The following is a 20,153-nucleotide window of genomic DNA, read 5'->3' on the forward strand; positions in this document are numbered from 1 at the left end:
TTTTGACTAAACAAAATAGTAGGTAAAAAAAATGGCAAAAAGAGCCAAAAACTATTCAAAATGCTTCGGAGAGACTGTAGTTTTATTCTGTTTCATAAACTTCTTCTGGAATGTTTTCTTCAATGTGTAAAGTGGCAGGTTCAGGTCAGTGTTTTGGGATTTGTTGTGGTACAGCTACATTTACGGCCTTTGCCTTAATTCCTCCTTTGACTTCAGTCCGACTGGCCGTTCTGGCAGCCTTTCAGATACAGTTCGTCCTGTGACAGATGTCCATCAAAGCCGTCCATATAGAGGCTGCTGGTGCTGCTGCCGCTGCTGCCCAGGAACGTACCGACCGCTCGGCCCTGACGAGCGTGACCGACGGCATCGCTGAACACTTTGTTTATCTGCTCCTCTGACGGCATCCACCAGTCTGGGTTTGAGGCACAATGCATCCGGATGAACTCTGAAGATTTTGAATCAAAAAAGATTAAAACATTTTTTTTTTTTTTGATAACTGGAAATCAAAGAAAATCTTGACTTGGCTTGACAGGAGTGAGGTTTTGAGAGTGACACCAGTTGCATTTTGTCGTAATGCTTGTTAACATCAGACAAACCATAATAGTGGGATTTAAATCACAAGTAGACTCAATCTACAATCTCAGGTGACATTCACTTTAAAAGTATAAATGCTCAGTTTTATATTATACAGGAACCTGATCACTGTGTTTGTAAGATAAGGGTGAAAAAAACATCTGATCTGCGCTTTAAGCGATTGTAATCTATATATTTATAATAACAATATATGAAAAATTACAATGTGACCTACAGAGAATTATCACCTGAATCTGCAGGCCCTCTTAGTCTATGAGCTTGAGAGAGTTTAACCTTGTTTAGCCCCACAACAATACTATAATGTTTTCAGCTGCAGCCGCTTTCAACACAAAAAGCTCGCAAAAACTTACAGACTGACAGAGACTAGTGGCTACTGAACACAGTGGAGCATGTGGCAGCTAAAGAGCTAGATATTTGTCTGAGGAGTTGGTTTGAGACCAAAACCAGAGCTAAAACAGAGTAAATAGTGCACCTACATTCATCAGATGAACACAAACATAACTTTAAATGAATGGTGTTTCTGAACTGTGTGCTGACAAATTCAACACATCACCTTAAAAAGTGATAATATATTTCAAGTCAGTGCTCACACCTTGCTTCTGCTGTTCCCTACTGGCCAAAAAAAAGCAACTGTGCAAGTTTAAAAAAATAAATCGTGAGACAGTTTGTAGTGGAGATGAATAATAGTGGTGTGAGTGTTGAGCTTTTATGTGTACAGTACAGTAAAACACTTTAAAATGCCGTAAATGTTTTATTTTATTTTGCTCAGTTGAATGCGATTATAACTGAAATCACAAATGTATCAGATCATAGACCAAATACAGGTATAGTGATAACACATATCAATGTGAACCACAAGATCATGTCCATGGGCTGGACAAGCTGAATACTCTATAAACATGCAAACATTTTATACAGCTTCTGGTTCTACGACACCTTCTAGTGATTCAATAATAATGCATCTCTTAAATCGAGAAGACTAAAGCGTAATGCAAAAGCTTTTCTAACTCAACAGACTCATTTCTGGCCGTGTACCTCTGAGGCAGCTGACTTTGACGGGGTTGAGTGGTCGTCTCTCCAGGCCTGGATCTCCTGAGTGGACCGAACGCTTCCTTTTGCCCAAACCGCAGGAGAACTTGAGCTCGTCCGTGGTGAAGACGAAGCGAATTAGGTAGCGCAGCAGCCGCCTACCATCTTTCTTGGAGGAGTTGACTGCTTCGTCCCACTGCTTATTAGAGATGAAGAGAGGGTAGTTCTCCAGGAGCTGCTTACTGCCCTGCAGGGAAGAGGAGGACAGCAGGTGCAATGGTCAAAGGAAGTCCAGGTGTGTCCACAGACCTGACTGCATTTTCTAATCCAGTGGACCTTTTTCCCTTTGTCCTGTAAAGATTATTTTTTAGTGGTTTTATTCCCTTTATGATAGGAAGCAAAGAGTCATGGGACAAAGTCACATGTTTCATGGATAATTCATATTATATTCAATGCATAACAATAACCGTATATAACAACTGATAAACTGTACAATTAACCCAAATAGTGAATGCAATAAATGCAGGACGTTTGTGTAAAATGAGCGATTTGGATGAATTTTTTGCAGATTATTTTTCTGTGAATATTAGATCCAATATGCCTTTTCCTGTTATTTGTTATTTTTAGCACCTTTTAATCAAATTCTCTATCAGTATTATGCAGTTTTGTTACAATCACACTCAATTGTTTTAAACTCTCTGTGAATATAGCTTGTGTTTACTGTGCCCTTAAACTGAGTTTAAAGATAAATCTTAAATAATAATCACAGAAATGAATGAAATGCTGAGATATACATTTTAATAGTCTTACACCTTTTAAAATCAAGAAGGCCTTTGGTGACCGCTGTTGGGGGTCACAACCCCCAGGTTGGGAACCGGTCGTCTAAAGTTTTGTCAGCTTTGAAACTGACTTTTAACCTTCTTTTAGGGCGTACAACATCCTCTATTGTCATTTGCCATGATTTGCCACTACTTCCTGTTAATTTCACAGGGGAAAAAAATTCACAAATGTATATTGAAATCAACAGAAATGAGTGTAGACTTAAATAAAATCACAGACCTCAAAGACTGTTTGCCGTTCTTCTTCCTGCAGAGACAGAGTTTCCTTTAATTCCTTAATTTCACAGCACTTAACTGCACTCTAAACACACTGAAGAATGACATGATCTGGTATTTTTAAACCTTTAACATAAGCTACTAATCACACATGCTTTAAATAGCTGTGAATAATGAACAGCAGCGTGTTTCCTCACCTCCGTGAGCTGCTCCTCCGGCATCGGCTGGACCAGCTGGTTGTTAAATTCAAGAACCGTCTTGAAGTAGTCGAGAACATTTTGACAGGGAACTGTTTAAAAAAACATGTGACCAGAAATTCAAAAACACTGTCAAAATTTCCCTGCAAGCAAAGAGACGACTCATCTGGTGAATAATTTAACAACAATATGGAGATAAAACGAGACGCTTTAGTGCAAATTAGGTTAAGGTGACACCGGGGAGTTGAGAATACTTTGGGGAGAGCAGAAACTTCAACAAAAATAGATGCTATTAAGACTGTTGCCTCAAACTCTGTGTAAGTGAGAGCGTGTTCTCCTAAATTAAGTTATTGCGGTCTGATGATGACAAACTACATGGATGTGCAGGTTTGGTACGGATTAATGCAGTAGTCTAACATTTATTTTAGTGAGATATAAAGACGTGTGACGGATTAAAGAAAGAACTGAAACAAAAAGTCCATTGATCGATCTACATACAGTTAAATGGCTTTGATAATCGACTTTAATCAGAATTTTAGCATCATTTTAGCATCATGTAAGCGCTGTGGCTCCGGGGACAGCAATGTTGCTCAAGCACTTTGGTCCAGATTTAAATATCTCAACGACGTTTGGAGGTATCACCATGAACAAATAACATATAATGCATTATTATAGATTAAAGCAGAGCTGTTTTCAAGGCCAAGACACGTCTCAAGCCTTTGAGGATTAAAGGGCAATTTGCTCTGGCCTATCAATGCTTTACATGAAAATTACTAAAGCTAAAGGTCAAAATCTCACTAGTTTTCTTTATGGTTTTTAACGCCCGTTCTAAATAACAAATTAAGGCATTTGTACGTGGAAGGAGGCGAAACACACTGTACATCACTGGTTTTAAGCTGAACACCCTTAATGTGAATATACTGCTGAATTATCATCACTGTAGCTTTTCAACCAAAAATTGTAATGATGAGTGCATTTTTCTCTGCTCATGAAAAAAAATGAGCGTAACTTTAAGCCAAGCTTCACTCGCAGTCTGTTTTATTGTTTAACATTATAACTTTTTTTAATAATATCCAGTGCTGGTTCAGTTAATATTTAAGGCAGTAAAGGCATGATGAAACCTTATTATGACTAAAAGAGAATTAAGAGGCACAGTGTCCTTGCACGTTTGTGTAATTCAAATTGTTCAAGGTTAAGATACTTTATCATTAAGCTGCAGGAGCATTTACTGTTCAACATCTTGTTTAAAACAGAGCATGTGACATAAAAAGTAGGTTGTTCCTAATAATTAATACAATAGAATGAAAAGTAAAAGCAGCAAACAAAAATATTATTTGTGCGTCAGTCATTTTCATAGCTGCAAGGAGGAAAACAGGCGATATGCTAGAGAGGAGGGGAAACTATTACCTAGTCATTTATGTTTAAAGAGACAGATTCATTTTAGAATAAAAGTTGAATTCATCCTCATATGAATTTAGAGTTTTCTCCATTTTATTGTGATGCCAGCAGCTGCAACTAGGTCATGTTATTTATTAATTATGAAAGTTTGGAAGAGCTCCTAGTTAAAAACTATGCATTTTCCAATATTTATGGATGACCAAGTCAAATCTCCTCCCCTTTTTGACTTCGTATGTCAAGATCGAGTCTTCAGGGACTAAAGTCTCAAGTAAGTCGAGTCTCACAGCAGACGAGTAAGAGACAAGTCCTCATTTATGAAAACACTCCACCTTGAAAAGACTTTAAGCAAACGTAAGTACATTTTGTTGACATTTAGAATAATAATAATAATAATAATAATAATAATAATAATAATAATATGAGAGGCGGCATGGCTCACAGCAAGTGGGTTGCCGGTTCGAATCTGGGCAAGGGCCCTTCTGTGTGGAGTTTGCATGTTGTCCCCGTGTCTGTGTGAGTTTTCTCCGGCTTCCTCCCACAGTCCAAAGAAATGCATGTGTTAGGTTAATTGGTGACTCTAAGGGCGCCCGTAGGTGTGAGTGTGAATGGTTGTCTGTCTCTGTTTGCCCTGCGATAGACTGGTGTCCTGTCCAGGGTGTACCCCGCCTCACGCCTGATGTCAGCTGGGATCGGCAGTGAGGAATCAATAGTTTTACTTGAATAAAAATCTCAGATCTCAGTCCTTCCTCTACTGCTGACAATACCAACATTTTCAGTTTGAGAAGGAGTGGAAATAAGGTACAACGGAGACCCCATGCCTCAGTTTTTCTAGGACCCCCAAATCAAAAGATCTGCCCCTGACACCAAATGAGTAAATATCTTTTATCATAATGGTGTTCATCCCTCCAGTAGCGTCTCAAGAGACGTGAATTATTTCTGGTAGCTTGTGATGGAACAACACCTTTCCTTTAATTACTTTAAAAAATCTGTATCACTGTACCTTTGACCCATCCCAAAGAATAGACTCAAACCCCTGTGAACTACTACTTTACCTGGGACGTTCTCCAGCTTGTTGCGGAGCTCCTCATTCTCCTGCTGCAGAGATAGCACCTCCTGCTCCAACTCCAGGCAACGTGGACAGCAGCTCTCCTCCTCCTCTTCCTCCTCAGGCAGCGTGGATGAAGGATGACCATAGGACTCTGACGGAGTTGGTGATCCCCAGCCTCCCAGGTTGTGTCTCGGAGGAGACACCCCTGAGCCGGGCTCCACCGACATACACTGCTCATCCTCCAGACCCGCTGCCAGATGTTGCTGCTGCTGCTGCTGAGGCCCTGAAAGAAGATAGTTCTGTAGGGAGTCTGTGAAGATGCGGAGAACGGCAGAGGTCTGTTGCTGGTTCAAATGGCTTTGCTGGACCTCCTCTTCTGGGTCTGTGGTAGAGGAGCTCTCTTCAGGTTTGGACTTCCCCTGTGAGGAGCAGTGAAGCCCCTGACCCGCCCCTGGCCCCTCCTCTAGCTTGATGTTGGAGTTGAAGGAGGAGGAGGAGGAGGAGGGGGGCTCCAGGAGACGGCCGTTGTTGAGGAGGCTGAGGACTCGGCTACATTGCTGGGCGAAGGCGTCGAGGATGAGACGGTTCTCTGCAGCAGAGAGAGGAGGAAAGTGAGTGGCATTTTATCTGCAGGTGAGTCATCTTTTAGAATCACATCATTATTGTTTTCATAGACTGATACATTTGAGGTTCAAGGTTCATTTTTAACCTTTGACATCAGTAGCTGACAAATTTAGGTTCTGGAGCTTCTGACAAAGAAGGCAGAACAAGTCATTCCTGTGGTTTGCAAAACTGTGTCCCAGAAAATAATGTCTATTAAAGCCAAAAGATAGCCAACCAAATGTAATCTTACCACAGTTGATTGTTCCGGAGCTTTTGACTGCACCACAGGGTTGTCTTCGTCGGCAAATTGAGTTTGCTTTAGAGCAGCAGATGTTCAAACTTTTTAAATCAACATGATTGAGAAGTCATAGAGAGTTTCAACATCTACAGTTCTGTTACAGTCAATCAAGCAACTCAGTCTGATGATAAAGACCATGTGATGCAGTCATTAGCTCCATAACAGCAACTTAATTAACCTTTACGTTATTAACTAATGTTTTCATCCAGCTTAACATAATATACATTATTGCTTGCACTAAAACAGAGTGGTGGAAGAAGTACTCAGATCCTTTATTTAAGTAAAAACAAAAAAAATGTATGCTTACATAAAAAGATTTGTTCTGGAATAAAATGTCCCCTGCAACTGTTATATTATTACACTTCACATTATTAGATTGTTACTACTGACGCATCAATGTGTAAGAAGTACTTTATGGTTGTAGCTTGTGATTAAAGGGGTAGAAAATAAGAAAAAAATAGGTTTTGCATCACAAATCTGTTATTAATTGGACTGACACTGGTTGTATTTTAACAATAGATTTTATAAGCCTAAATCACGTGTTTTTAATGCAACATCTAAATCTGAAAAGTTTTTTATCTTTTGTTAGATGAACGTAGAGTAGTTAGGAATACAATTTTTACCATTGAAACATAGTGATGTAGAAGCAAAAAGAGGAGAGAATGGAAGTACAAGTCCCTTGAAAGTACTTTTGTGATGTACTTTTAGTTATCTATGAAAACCATGAGTGTTTGTGTTTTGTCCTTCACTGGTTTCGCTTTCTTCTGCCTCCCCTTTTTTTTCTTTTTCACCGTGCCTTTTTGTGGCAGAGCTTTCCACATACCTACAGTGTGGGCTCTTCTGCTCATAGAAATGTCAGCATGATTATGCTGATTTATTCAGATGTCAATAAACTCTAAAGTCACTGTATCTGCTGTGACCAAACTCAGCCGAGCAAAGAAAATCAGCGCGGAGCTATTGTCCAGAAACAAGCCTCAGTTTACAGTTTCCCTGGTAGTCTGGGCACGTCTCAATGAGATGATCTCACACATACCTCCATGTAATGATTATGAGCCCACTGTCCTCACATAGACACACACACACACACACATACACACACACAGACAAAATGAGTTCTAGGCAGCCACTGCTGCGTTGCCACTCGCTCAGACGTGTCTATCAGCCTGGCGCAGATGTGTCGCATTTATTAATATGCGTGCTGTCTCTGTTTACCCGTCGAGATGTATCTGATATCATTCGCCTTCACCCTGCACCCCCCACACCCACCCCACCCTTCTCTCGCCAGTTCTGTGAGCTGAGAGCCTCATAAAATTTCATTAAAAACAACACGCTCGGCAGAGGCAAATTTATGAGCCCCATTTATTTTAATCACAACTCTTTGGGAATGGCTTTTCAATGCAATTTGTGTTATTGTGTGCTGAACTGATTGCTGAGTCCAGGGGTCTCCAATGCCTCTCTTTGTGAGAAAGGAATCAAGTTTTTTTCTGCTTTCTTTTCAGCCATGAGAGGGACATTAAGTTGCTCCCATCGTTTAGATAAAAACCAATTTGACGTGTCATTATCAGAAAGAATGCACTGTATGCGTTTTATCTGGGATTGGCTGGTACATTTTGTGTAATATGAGCAAGGAAAATAGGTTTTCTGTGTAATTATTCTACAAGTGAAATCAGGACCATGTACATGCCAGAATGGATGCAACCAATGGGTCACCACCACGGAAACCTACTTACAGAGAATCAGGCTGCTCTTTCACAGATTGAAGTGGGTTAAAAATATGATATCAATGCCTATTTTTAGATCAAACCTGTGACACTTCCTGCACACGTTTGCCAATTACCGTGTAAGTGAGTTAATACAGTGCAACTTGAGCTCAGACTGAACACTGGATTGTCTGTAAGGCAACAATAACGCGCAGCAAATTTAGCCTCTGATGCCAGCGGTGATAAAGATATTAATATCTGATAAGAGGATGAGATGTAATGTTTAATTTCGTAACTGCCAGGATTAGGTTCATTGCTTTCATCTTAATGTTAGTTCCCATGGACCCGCCCTCCACAAGGGAAACACATTTCTTCCATAGTCTGCACACAGCCCTCTAATGAACCGCAGCTGAGGAGAAAAATTAGCACAGAACAATGTGTTTCAACCGGAGATTGAGGGCCCTTCTTACACACACACACACACACACACACATACACACACACACACACACACACACACACACACACACACAAGTGAAAACACACAAGTAAACACACACTGACAGACAATTACCCAATGTAATTTTTAGCATGCACACTGGAGATTCAATCATGACTGCTCTCATTACAGCAGCAAATCAATCACTGCTGACAGGGAGAGAAAGAGGAAGAGATGGGAACAAAAACATGAAGCTCAGGTGAACAAAAGAGATGCTTGCTATTAATCATAATGATGTGTCTTCCATTCACGTTTATTGACTCTACAGAGGCTTTATGCTCATATATCTGCAGCAAAAGAAAACAAATACACACCAGAATCTGGACAATCTGAGGACATGCTCAGAAAACTCTCCACACCCCCAAACCCAAATGAATAACAGGCTACCTTAAAAGGATGGAGCATACCTCCACATGACCAGAAGTCACGCTCATCATCACTCACTCTGAATAAGTTTGAAACCCACCTGAGCTGATACCGTAGGTGCAGTCCGGAGAGAATCTGGGCTCCGCTCTGCCGCTGCTGTCGCGCCGCTGCTGGGTACCACCAGGAGATGCTGCCGCCGCCACCACCACCGAGGTGGATGTCGGGACCCTGCTGCTGGGCCTGTTCTCACATGGGAAACGATCCTGCTGCTGCTGAGGCGCCGGGTGATGCTGCTGGCTGCTGCTGATAGCAATGCTGGTTTGGTGGGGGTGCTGCAGACGCTGGTGGTGGTGGAGATGGTGCGGCTGGAAATGATGAGGCTGCTCGGGATGGAAAGTGAAGTGATGTCCGTCGCCGAACAGCGGCACCTCGACCACAGCGGACCTGTCAAAGCGCGACTTGCCCGCCGAGCGCTTGCTCTGGAAGGTTTTCAGGGTGCTGTACGGACCCCGTTGTTGTCGGCACATCTTCGGAGCGCAAGGCCCTTCATCTGCGGGCTGCATCGCTCCCTCCATCCCGGCCAGGTGTCACAGCGCGGAGGACGGCTCCCGGGCTCGGTATTGTGGCGTGCTGGTGTGACAGGCAGCTGTTGACTACAGAGGATCAGATCCGTCACTGTCTGGCTCGATTTCCCTCACACACACTGTGCGAAGGGTGGGCTCATTTACTGACAAGCCGCCGCTCCAATCCCCAGCCGGGAGCGCCGACACTGAGACTCCTCCAGAGGGAAATGCAGGCGGGACTTGTGCGCCGCTGCCTGCCTCCTTTGTAGCCACCATCCACACAGAGAACAACGGGGCGCTGTGGCAGTTGTACAATCTGGAAATGGAAAAAAAGCGCAGAACGAAATTCCACAAATGAAAAGGCAGAGGCCATTTTGCCACTGAGCTCAGAGCATCAAAAGCGCGACATGAGCGCAAATGAAAGAAAAGGCCATCCACACCCAGACATCCAGGCCCGCTTAAAGCCAGCCAGAATAATCCAATATAAACTATGTAGCTTAATAGAATCATTTTTGTTGCTTTCTCTAAATATTTGAAAATGTACAACTGGACCAATAAAACGGAATAAAATAAAGTGATGAAATGATATGATCTTATAGTCAATTTTGGACTTTAATTGAACAAACATGTTGGATTCTTTTGATCATTTCTAAAAAGAAAAAGAAATTAAAAGGTCTATAATTTCAGTCTGAATTTACCATATGATGCAAATCCCCTAGTTTAAAGGCTGCCGTAGCAGCTGTCTGGTAGCCCGCGGGCCTAAAAGTTTGAGGCACCACGTGGGGGCGCCACATCAATATGTTACAAAGAGAAGATTGAATCGATTGAAGAATGAAACAGACCTGCTGCTGATTAACATAAATATGTTTTCCTCTCATTTTAAACAGCCCACACTGGGTCGTTAATTTCTCCTTCTGTGTAATATAAAAACATATGCAGGTGCTTTGTCAATTGTGTCTAACCGAACATGTCTCATAATGAAAGATTTATAAGCCTATATAAAGGGATGGTCTAAATAATATATCGACACAATAACCTTTAAATGGTGATTACCGTAAACGACCAGACCAAGGGCTTTTGAACGCAGTGCCAGACAAGGTTTGTAAATTATCCTGCAAAAGTTTTAACATCCCTCTCCTTGAATTAGCACATAAATCTGGTCACCTGCATCAAAATAAACCTGTTACTTTGGCGGAACAGAGGTTTTATTGGCCACAAGAAAAGGGAGAATGATACAATGTGATTTGGTTTGGTTTGTTTATTTTGCAGGGACTATAATCTCTTCTAACAGAATAAGACAATTCTCACAGGTATTAAAAAACGACACAAGATTCTAAATGGTAAAAAAAATAAAATGGGTTTAAAGCGTAATAACAATAGTAAGATTAGGCTACAGAAAAGTGAGGATAAAGGATATTAAAATATCAATATCTGGTGAAAGCTTAAACCCCTGAGTGTTTTATTTCTTGTGGATTCAACTTTTCATTTGTAACAGGAGGACGGTGTTTAAAGAGTCCTACTTCAAACGTTTATGCTTTGTGTTCCTACATTAAATACATTTGCATTGTTCAGTCTTAAATGTAAAAAAGTTAGATTTTTATGACGTCTGCACGCTGCTGCACAGTGACACTCCTCTCGTGCAGAATAAACTCATTGAGATCATTTATGGATGTTATTTGGGCATCTTTGAGGTTATGGGAATAATCGGCACCGCTGCGAGCACTACCCCTACCACCAGCATCACCGCGTGAATGCGCACGTCCAGTTAATAGGGGTTACGTGCGCGCGTACACACGCCAGAGTCACAAAAGCAGCCACTCTCCAGTGAGGTTGGCGCACAACTTCTGCACCGACAGCAACAAACGACCCCCGGAGCGACTCGAGCGGGAGCAGAGAGAAACGCGGCGGAGCAGATAGTTTGACGCGTTTGGATGAGGAGAAAGTTCAGAGATGATATTTCAATAAGTGACCTAAAGAGAAGATTCAATTAAGGATTTTTCTCACAACTTTTGAATGGTGGAAAGATGACGGTGACATAACTTTGCATCTCCGGATCGCTGAGTTTCTTGTTTCAGTGAGTTGATCTCAATGAAGAGTCTCTGACCCGGACCCACACACTCGGTGGCCGGGAGCTGAAGTCCCACAGGACGCAGGGAACCGCGAACCCCAGCGGCCTGCCGGGATGGTGCGCCTGCTGAACTGCCTGCTGCTGGGATATCTGACCTGGAATCTGCGGATATCGGACGCACAGGGGGAGTACTGCCACGGCTGGCTGGACGCTAATGGGAATTATCATGATGGCTTCCAGTGTCCGGAGGACTTTGACACCATGGACGCCACCGTGTGCTGCGGTTCCTGCTCGCTGCGCTACTGCTGCGCGGCCCCGGACGCACGTCTGGACCAGGGCAGCTGCACCAACGACAGGGAGGTGGAGAACACCGAGTTCGCAGCGCGTAAGTTTAGTGGTTTCTTGTTGACTTTAAGTAAATAACTAAATTCTCAGGTCTTCAGCAAAGCCAGCATTTTAAAATAAAAATGTAAATTAGTTGAGTTGAATATGCCTCAAACACCTAATGATTCTTAACTTTAATATTATAATTACATGCATGTTTAGTCTAATTTATGGTCCATGTAGTCTGATTGATTCAGAGGAAGGTCGGTTTCTACAGAGAGGTCAGAGGTCATCTGGGCAACATCAATAAACTAAGTATAGCAGGTTTCAGTGCCTTGCTCAAGAACACTTCAGTTTCCAACCACCAGACTGTTATTTTTATATTATGAGAAATTAAACTCTATTGGATGTAGGATAGCAGCTGGATTATTTTATATATAAGTACACACACAAAATTAATAAAAGTATTAATGTGTTAAATTGTTAAGTTTCAGAAAAAAAACTTAGGTAGACACTTTCCTGAAAAGTATAAGGTTTGTTTAACAAGACTGAAAGTTTTTTCTTACGCCACTTTTTTATACTCAATGCAGTTACTTTCATGTTTCATGTATTTCCATCTTAAATCAGCCAGAGTCCAGTTTCCAGCACCTTTTTCTCTCAGCTCCTCATTTGATCTGAACACTTAGAGGAGTTTTCTCCATACGTTCTTCTTAATTCCTGACAAAAAAGCAGAAAGTTGCACAAAACTTACAGATTAGTTGGATCACAATGCAGGAGTGTATTCAAACTTTCTCACATAAGCCGGCTTATTGTGCTGCCAAACACACAACACCTCGACTTGGGATTTGCCAACCGAAGTAATCACAACATAATGAGGCAGCACCTCATTTTCTTTGGCTCCTTCAAACCTTTAACGCACTCACAGCGTTACATTAACCCACTGTGAATTGTGAAATCTTTAATAAATCGGTCACTTACTATCAAGGTTTCATTTTCTTTCAAAGTTTTCCTTAAATTTCCCGAACTGATAAGCTATGAGGCTTTAACTGAATGGAGTGTGTGCTCACAATTTCCAATTTCTTTCCTTTAAGAATAAATAAACATTCACTTATTTCCTCCTGAAGTGCAAATGGGGTTCACAGAATGTAACTTCAGCTGTTTGTGTTTTCCAACAGGAATGTGTCTGTTGGAACGAAGGACTTGAAATGACCTGATTATATAATGTTCAGTCATTTTTGTCACCGTAAACATCATACATGCTGCAGTTTTTAGTGACCAACAAAGTAAAATGTAACTCTGTTTAGGATTTATAAGCATGACATATTCATGTATAATGTTTAATAATGCACAATGTAGTTGGCAGCTATAAGTGTTTATTAATCTATTTGTGAAGAACTATAATTCCTCCTTCTGTGAGCATCCATGAATGGACACTTCTGTATGAACAGATAATGACAATATAGTAAAACACTGTTGTAGTATAGTACTATACTAACATAAAACATTTTAAATCTCCTTGTATATGCTTACAACAAGATTATACTGTATGAAACAACATGTTTATGTAATGCTTATAAATAGAGTTGTAAAAACTCTACATGTATTTAAATTTTGCTTGTGAATGCGGTAGTAAAAGGAAACTTTTATAAATAATGTATTTTATCTTTATTTTCAGCTAAAATGTGTTATGTTTATGTTTCTGGAGCTGTGAAAATAGAAAGTCATATCACTAAGTATGTGGGTTGTTCTCTTGAGACACATTTGCATCTTCGTTTTTGATCCTAACCTGCCTGTGTTCCCTCCGCCCTCAGAGCCTGTCTACGTGCCCTTCCTAATGGTGGGAAGCATCTTTGTCGCCTTTGTCGTGGTCGGCTCTCTGGTGGCCGTCTACTGCTGCACTTGCCTTCGGCCCAAGCAGCCAACCCAGCAGCCCATTCGCTTCTCCCTGCGTAGCTGCCAGGGCGAAACCATCCCCATGATCCTCACGTCGGCTCCCCCGAGCCTCCGCGCCCCGTCGCGACAGTCCAGCACGGCCACCACCAGCTCTAGCTCGGCTGGAGGCGGCAGCTCCATGCGGAGGTATTCCCTAGGAGGTCAGGGGCAGCAGCACGGCTGCCTGGTGTCTGCTACCATCTCCTCGTCAGCCTCCACCCCCACCCAGACCCCTCAGACTCTGCCTCCACCTCCCTACACATCCCCACCACCACCCATGTCAGCAGGCATGCAGCACCCGCTGCCCTCCACCCACAACCAGCTACAGCTCCACCAGTCCTCTCACCCCTCTCAGAGCTTCCTCCTGCCACAGCAGTACTTCTTCCCCCTGCAGCCCGACGCCTTCTCAGCGGCCAAGGGCTTCGCTGACTTCGGACAGAGCTGACAGGGCTCCCAGCAGGGGAAATAGAGGGATTACAACATTTCTAGATGGTTGGATGTGAACCGGCAAGGACAAACACACTGCAACACAGCTGGTGGTGTTTGGGTGGAAGGCCCGGGCTGGCTGAACAGACATACAGCACGACAGGAGGCCGAGGGATAAAGTACGACAAAGCTGCATGGCCTGAGGCGTTTCCCCCTTCTGCATCATAGGACACATCAGAGTTCACGCCTGTTAGAGGCAGTAACAGAGTCGAATCTTGTGCACTTTTATCTTATATTGTAAACAGACCTCACTGGCCTTACATTTTATTTTTATACAGTCAGTTTTTCAAGGTGAAAGACTGAAAACTGGCCAATTTATCACAGACCTTCCTCAAAAAACTGAAATACTGCACAGGCGACGACACCAACACTGAGACTCACTGTTACATCATCAGAAATAGATGTTAAAAACCAGGGATTTATTGTGTTTTTTGACAATCGCAAGCACCTCTGAAAGAAGAGAGGGCCTGATACAAAAAGGACGCTTTATTTTGGAGCAAATGATGACTTTTATAAGATGTTGTACAGGCATTATACCCAGAGGAGGGTTGTCATATTGATTCCCTGATTTTACAGCAAATAAAACGTTGTCTCTTAGTACCTTCTGTGCACTGATAAATGTGAAGTCTGTTCAATATTTTTGTGCCCTGAAAGAAGCCTCATCATCACTCATACAAAAAGGGAACTGGAGCGGTCGGGTCTGCACAGCAGCTCACTACCTGTCGCTCATTCTTGCGGCAGACTTCACAGCAGGAATGCAGCGCTGAGATCAGTCATTGTCAGTGTTCAATGAGCATGGCATGGTCACAGCGTTAAAAACAGCTTGCCCCAGAAATAGAGGTTTAGGTTGCACCAACAGGTACAGCAAAGTCTCCACAAAGACTGTTCTGTTCTCCAGTTATCTGACTGTGAAATAGATTTGGCAATCAGTGTGTCATGAAACCTGCAATCTGTTCAGTCTGAGGATGTTTGCTGCTGCATTAAAGTCTGCGCTGTTATCACCGCACTGTTCTATCACAAAATACAACTTACTTGACAGATTCCAGTGACTTGTTCAGGTCTTGTTTATGCTCACAGCTGTCAGTTAGGACTTCAGTTCTCACATTCCACACTCTGCTTATAAAAGCAAAATACAAGTCGTGAACAAATTTTCATGATCTTTTGGATAGGTATAATCTTTCATGTCTCTGCCAGGCCTCAGGAAAGTTTCCAGTTTCTTTTCCAAGTTAAGAGTCCTGATTAATACTCCTCATGCTGCAGACTTTGCCCTATTCTGTCTCACAGATTTAATTGAAATTCAAACCTTTTCTGGGTCTGAAACCTCTGAACACATTTCTCACGACAAAATCTGTCATATATTTAAGTCGCTGTGGTACTGAGGTCAAGAATACATTCAAGTTTCTTAAAGATTTTTTCATGGATCATACCACATAAGAGACATTTGACATTGATAACACGGCAGGTCAGAATAACAAGAACGTGTATGAATTAAAGTTCAGAAGTGCTCATGTGCATGTGCGGATGGTTGCACGTCGCTCTGCTGCACTAAGATTCAGTTCAGCAGCTTGATGGAGTCTGGAACAAACAATAGTCTCAGGGGGGTTGATTTGTATTTACGTTCCTCAATTATCTCGGTGTAATCGTTTTCTTTATTAGTGGCGGAGTCTGCCATTCCTTTGCTGGATTAAGACTATCTACACACACAGGACTTACGCTTTAAACTTTAAAGGCACAGTTTTAAATAAAATTGCCCCAATGCAGGTAATAAATAGATATTGATCACAGATGGTTAACAGTGTGTGAGAGCAATGCTACAGTTCGTATTCTGGCAGTTTGATAATAAACTAAATATACTCATGAAACATGCTGAGAGACAGTTCACACACCCCTTGAATTCACCTGCGATGTATTCGTCAAAGGGTTAGCATTCAACCCGATTGTTTATCAAAAATGCATCTTCAAAACAGAAAACAACCCTTTTTTCCAGCAGATCTGTTTTACGTTGTCGCTGCTGTTCGTTTGAAATCATTTTCTATTTTATTAAACTATCATTTGTTTGGCGGCAGTCTAAACAGAAACAGCAGATTCTCTTCCATTATAATTCAGGCAAAGTTGCAGTTTTTCTGTTTAGTTTAAAATAAAAAGTGATTTAAGTAGGGCCTAAAACTAACGATTCAATTATTGATTGTTCTATAAATAATGTTTTGTCTATAAGATATTATTCGAGTCACGTTGAATTAATCTAGATGCTCAACTACATGAACAGATTAGTCTGTTTGGGATTACAGACAGTTGACTTCACCCCACCATCATAACAAATATGGACTCTATTGATATAATTTGTGCCCTAAAGACAAACTTCTTCTCCCTGCCTTTTCCTGTTTAGGTTCCCCATGTTCTGTTTGTCCACGCACCGGGACAAGACAACACAGTGATTACAAACCTGCAAACACACAGAAAATAATCAATGACGGTCACATAGTTTCTCCATGATTGTAAAGTTTATTTCAGTAGTCCTTCATGGCAGTAAAAGACAACACTTAGAAGTTTGCAGTCCCAACATGCAGAACAATCATTGAACAAAACGACAGAAAAGAAACAAAAATTGAAAAGTAAAAGTTAAAGGTGCGTTTTTTTCTCTTTTGTAAAGTGATCAACACTTGAAGGAGAATCAAAGTAGTAACAGTTAAACATTTCAGAGAACAGTTTGTGTTATCCATTCATGCAGCCCACAACTTTCACAGACAACAACGTGTGTTTTATGTTTTCTGGAAAAAGAAAGCAACACTCCAAGCCTTCCACAACGACGACATCCACATTCAGCGGTTTGGAAACCTTTGACGACCAATTTAGTTTTAACACTAAAGACCAGCAGAGAAAAATGAAAATCAAGCCTCACTAAAGGGCTTTCCTGTAAAGCAGAGGTACACTGCATGAAGAAAACAAGTTACAAACATGTACGCTCAAGAGAAACCATATACTGGAACCAGAAAATACCAGATATCCACCACTGGAAAGGTACATCGAGTGCATTGTGCAACATCTCCTGTCGAAGCGAGCTGAGCATCACAAACTCCCACAGTTGAGGGCGAGAGTTTGACCACACACACACACACACACACACACACACTAGAACACGCACACGCACACACACACACACACACACAGTCATACCGCACACAGACATTCACACGTTCCCATAAGGGCCATGCATCAGCACACAGAAGTACACAATATACCTGGAGTCGTGCAGACGGACAACTGGAGCAAGCCACACGCACATTCATACTCACGCACAACCACAGAAACACACCAGGAGATGCCAGAAACTCCCAGTCTCACATAGAGGACACAGACATGCAATGCATACACAGAAGTTATCCACAGTAGAGGTGACACACAAACACATTCTCACACACACATTCTCACACAGACAGCACATGCACATGCAGGCAATAAACTGACACACACACACACACACACACATACGTCAGAGATCCGATCTCCCATAGGGAGAAGAAAGCAATCACACAGACATTTAGAAGTCAATAATAAATAAATCAAGCTGTAACAATATTAATATTAATAATAACAAGACATTTAAGAAAGCTCAGTTTCCTCATTCAATCTCTTCTATCCTGTCAATTTATCAGAGGAAGAAAAAAAACTAAAAGTTACAGACAGTTCATTACAAAGCCAGTCGATGCAAAATTCATACATCTCCAATATAAAAATACAAATCCACAAAATAACTATAGAGACAAAGTAGTTTTGATATTGTCGTGGAGTTTTCCTGGCTAATATTTCTCTCTCCCTTAAGCTAATGGCACTTATGTTAGAAGGGTAAAATCTCCATTTTAAGGGAAAAACTATTACCACTGTAAGCTCCAACAAGACCATCAGAGAGCCTTCTGTTCTCCTCTGCAGGAACAAATCTTACTCTATACACGTGCCACAAGGCACTCTGTAGTTTTCACATTGTACGAGTGCAATACTGTGGTGGGGAGACAGTGATTTTGTCTTCAGTAGGTGTGTGTGGAGCACTGGTCTAAGCTAAACTATTCTTGGCTACCTTTTTCTTCTATGAGGGAAAAGTTCTACGTAGGCACCTTTGTGATCATTGAGACAGGAGTGATGTGTGGAATGCAATTATTTGTCGAGAGCAATGCTTCTGCTGTAAAAACGGTGGAAACAGGACTACAGTGAGCTACGGGAGGCAACATCTTAAAGAAATAAAAAGGAAAAAAAGAAATAAAACCAGGCACAATATCTACATACTTTTAAAAATGAAACTAATGTGTTTTAAAAGAAACAAGAGTGAAGGCATGAGCAAATGTAAGGCTTCCCTAAGTGCAAAAAGAAAATGTAAAAGTTACAATGTCTGATCTGAAGTGGTCCGTTTAGTGCTGGAATACACTCAGCAGGGTGATAACATTTGGTTTAAAGTTTTCCGAATTCACTAGTACTTGGAAGATTGTACATACGACTGCTTTTTGGCAATCTTTCATAAATTCAAATCCTCTAAAACTAATCATCGTCCAGTGTTTTGACTTAAAAACAGTGTTTAGGAGTTTGATATTAATTTAATTGACTGATTTTCAACAGAGAGGAGACGTTTACTCCAACAAACTGAACGAGAACAGTGAAGAACTTCAGAACACAGACTGCTAAGAAAGCACAGTGCTCATAATGTCTGCTGGACACACAACTACAGCTGATAGTGAACACAATATGTTTTGTTCCTTGTTTTTGTTTTTGTTTTTTTCCCCTTTTTCAAAGACACTTTCCTCTGTCCGTTTCATATGCATGTCCAAAAATTCCCTCAGTGCTGGAGGCACATGCTCGCACCTCGTGGTCCCCCCGCTAAGCTTCAAATATCGCCATTAGAAATGGCGGTTGTGGCTCCGGATTGGCCGACCAGGGGGCCGGCGGCTCACCACTCGTTGGTCCTCTGTTTGGTGGTGTCGTACGCTCTGATGACCTCAGACTGAGACACCACTCCGTTCTCGTCTTGAGAGAAGGCGTAGCCATCTGAAAAAGGGTTGAAGGAGTTAAAACTCATGTACTCATGAACTGATTCATGTAACAAAAATAATGTTAACGTATAAAAAACACACTTAAAAAATAACTGAATAAACATTAAATCATTAACAAAAATACAAAACTTAAATAGTTTGACATTTTGGGAAATCTGCCTATCTGTTTCTTGCCAAAACAGATTGATACCACTCTCGTGCCTACCTGGTGAAATATGGCTACAGTCAGCAGATGCTTAGCTTAGTTTAGCTTAGCATAAAGACTGAAAATAGGAGGAATCAGCTTACCCGTCTACAGCCCCTTTAAAGCTCAGTAATTAACAGGTCATACTGAGGAATAAAAACAATAGAGGGACTTATGTGTGAGACTGGGAGGAAAAGCCAGAACCAGGCTACCTGTTTCCAGTCTTTATGCTAAGCTAAGCAGCTAAACGGTTAGCCCCAGCTTGTACTGTACATTAAGTTACATTCAAGTCACAGAGTAAAAAATCAATATCGCAAAAAATCAATATCGCAAAAATGTTTAACCTGCCGAAGTTTGAAAAACGCAAGCCATTTCCATAATTCTCAAAGACTCTTTTCACCATCTGGATGAAAAAGGAAATCAGCCAGCTGCCGTTTTTTTACCGCAACAGTTTACGGTCTGAGTCCAAGATGTAGCTAGGGAACAAGTTAAAAATATTTTTTTTCATGCAGCATATGGACGCTTATGTAATGTAATACTGATGCAATTACATTAGTGGCACAAACTGGGAGTCATCTATAGTTTTATATTCAGCACAAAGACATGAGAGTCGTATCGATCCTTTTACAAGAAATCAAAAAAGCATATTTCCCAAAATGTCGCACTATTCCTTTAAAATAAATCATGTGATGGAAATAATACATTAACAAGGAGTTTTTAAAAAAAACAATCTGTTTTCCCAAAACTTTTATCTCTAGTATCTATCACCTAAA

The 20,153-nt window shown here is 41.4% G+C and overlaps 3 protein-coding genes across 6 annotated transcripts in view; 1 reads left to right on the forward strand and 2 right to left on the reverse strand.

The window, feature by feature from the left end:
• Positions 1–212: 212 nt before the first annotated feature.
• Positions 213–9,362, reverse strand: bend4 (BEN domain containing 4; the record flags this gene model as incomplete). Its single annotated transcript, XM_083915533.1, has 6 exons — positions 213–445; positions 1,630–1,870; positions 2,683–2,709; positions 2,876–2,967; positions 5,326–5,910; positions 8,888–9,362. 6 exons carry the CDS (start codon positions 9,360–9,362, stop codon positions 213–215), a joined length of 1,653 nt encoding a protein of 550 aa, XP_083771659.1.
• A 1,898-nt stretch (positions 9,363–11,260) lies between these two features.
• Positions 11,261–14,512, forward strand: shisa3 (shisa family member 3). Its single transcript, XM_083915126.1, has 2 exons — positions 11,261–11,803; positions 13,554–14,512. Exons 1-2 carry the CDS (start codon positions 11,533–11,535, stop codon positions 14,117–14,119), a joined length of 837 nt encoding a protein of 278 aa, XP_083771252.1. The 5' UTR covers positions 11,261–11,532; the 3' UTR covers positions 14,120–14,512.
• Positions 14,513–16,656: 2,144 nt separating this feature from the next.
• The window catches only part of atp8a1 (ATPase phospholipid transporting 8A1), a 109,202-nt gene continuing 105,705 nt past the window's right edge, over positions 16,657–20,153 (reverse strand). For 3 of the 4 annotated variants that reach the window (XR_014593239.1, XR_014593240.1, XR_014593241.1), the window contains one exon: positions 19,122–19,191. Coding sequence is in view for 1 of the 4 variants with exons in the window: in XM_083915399.1 (XP_083771525.1) it covers positions 19,094–19,191 (98 nt within the window). In the remaining 3 variants the exon portion in view is untranslated. Of the gene's footprint in view, positions 19,192–20,153 lie in introns of all 4 variants that reach the window. The other variant, XM_083915399.1, reaches the window with a different exon arrangement.

The sequence above is a fragment of the Echiichthys vipera genome (genome assembly GCF_963691815.1).
Source record: "Echiichthys vipera genome assembly, chromosome: 6".
Lineage (NCBI taxonomy): Eukaryota > Metazoa > Chordata > Actinopteri > Perciformes > Trachinidae > Echiichthys > Echiichthys vipera.

What these genes read in the sequence shown, in the direction of transcription:
- shisa3 (XM_083915126.1), top strand. Translation starts at nt 11,533, where the DNA reads ATGGTGCGCCTGCTGAACTGCCTGCTGCTGGGATATCTGACCTGGAAT. An exon ending in GAACACCGAGTTCGCAGCGC is followed by an intron (nt 11,804 to 13,553) that starts GTAAGTTTAGTG and finishes CTCCGCCCTCAG; the next exon opens with AGCCTGTCTACGTGCCCTTC.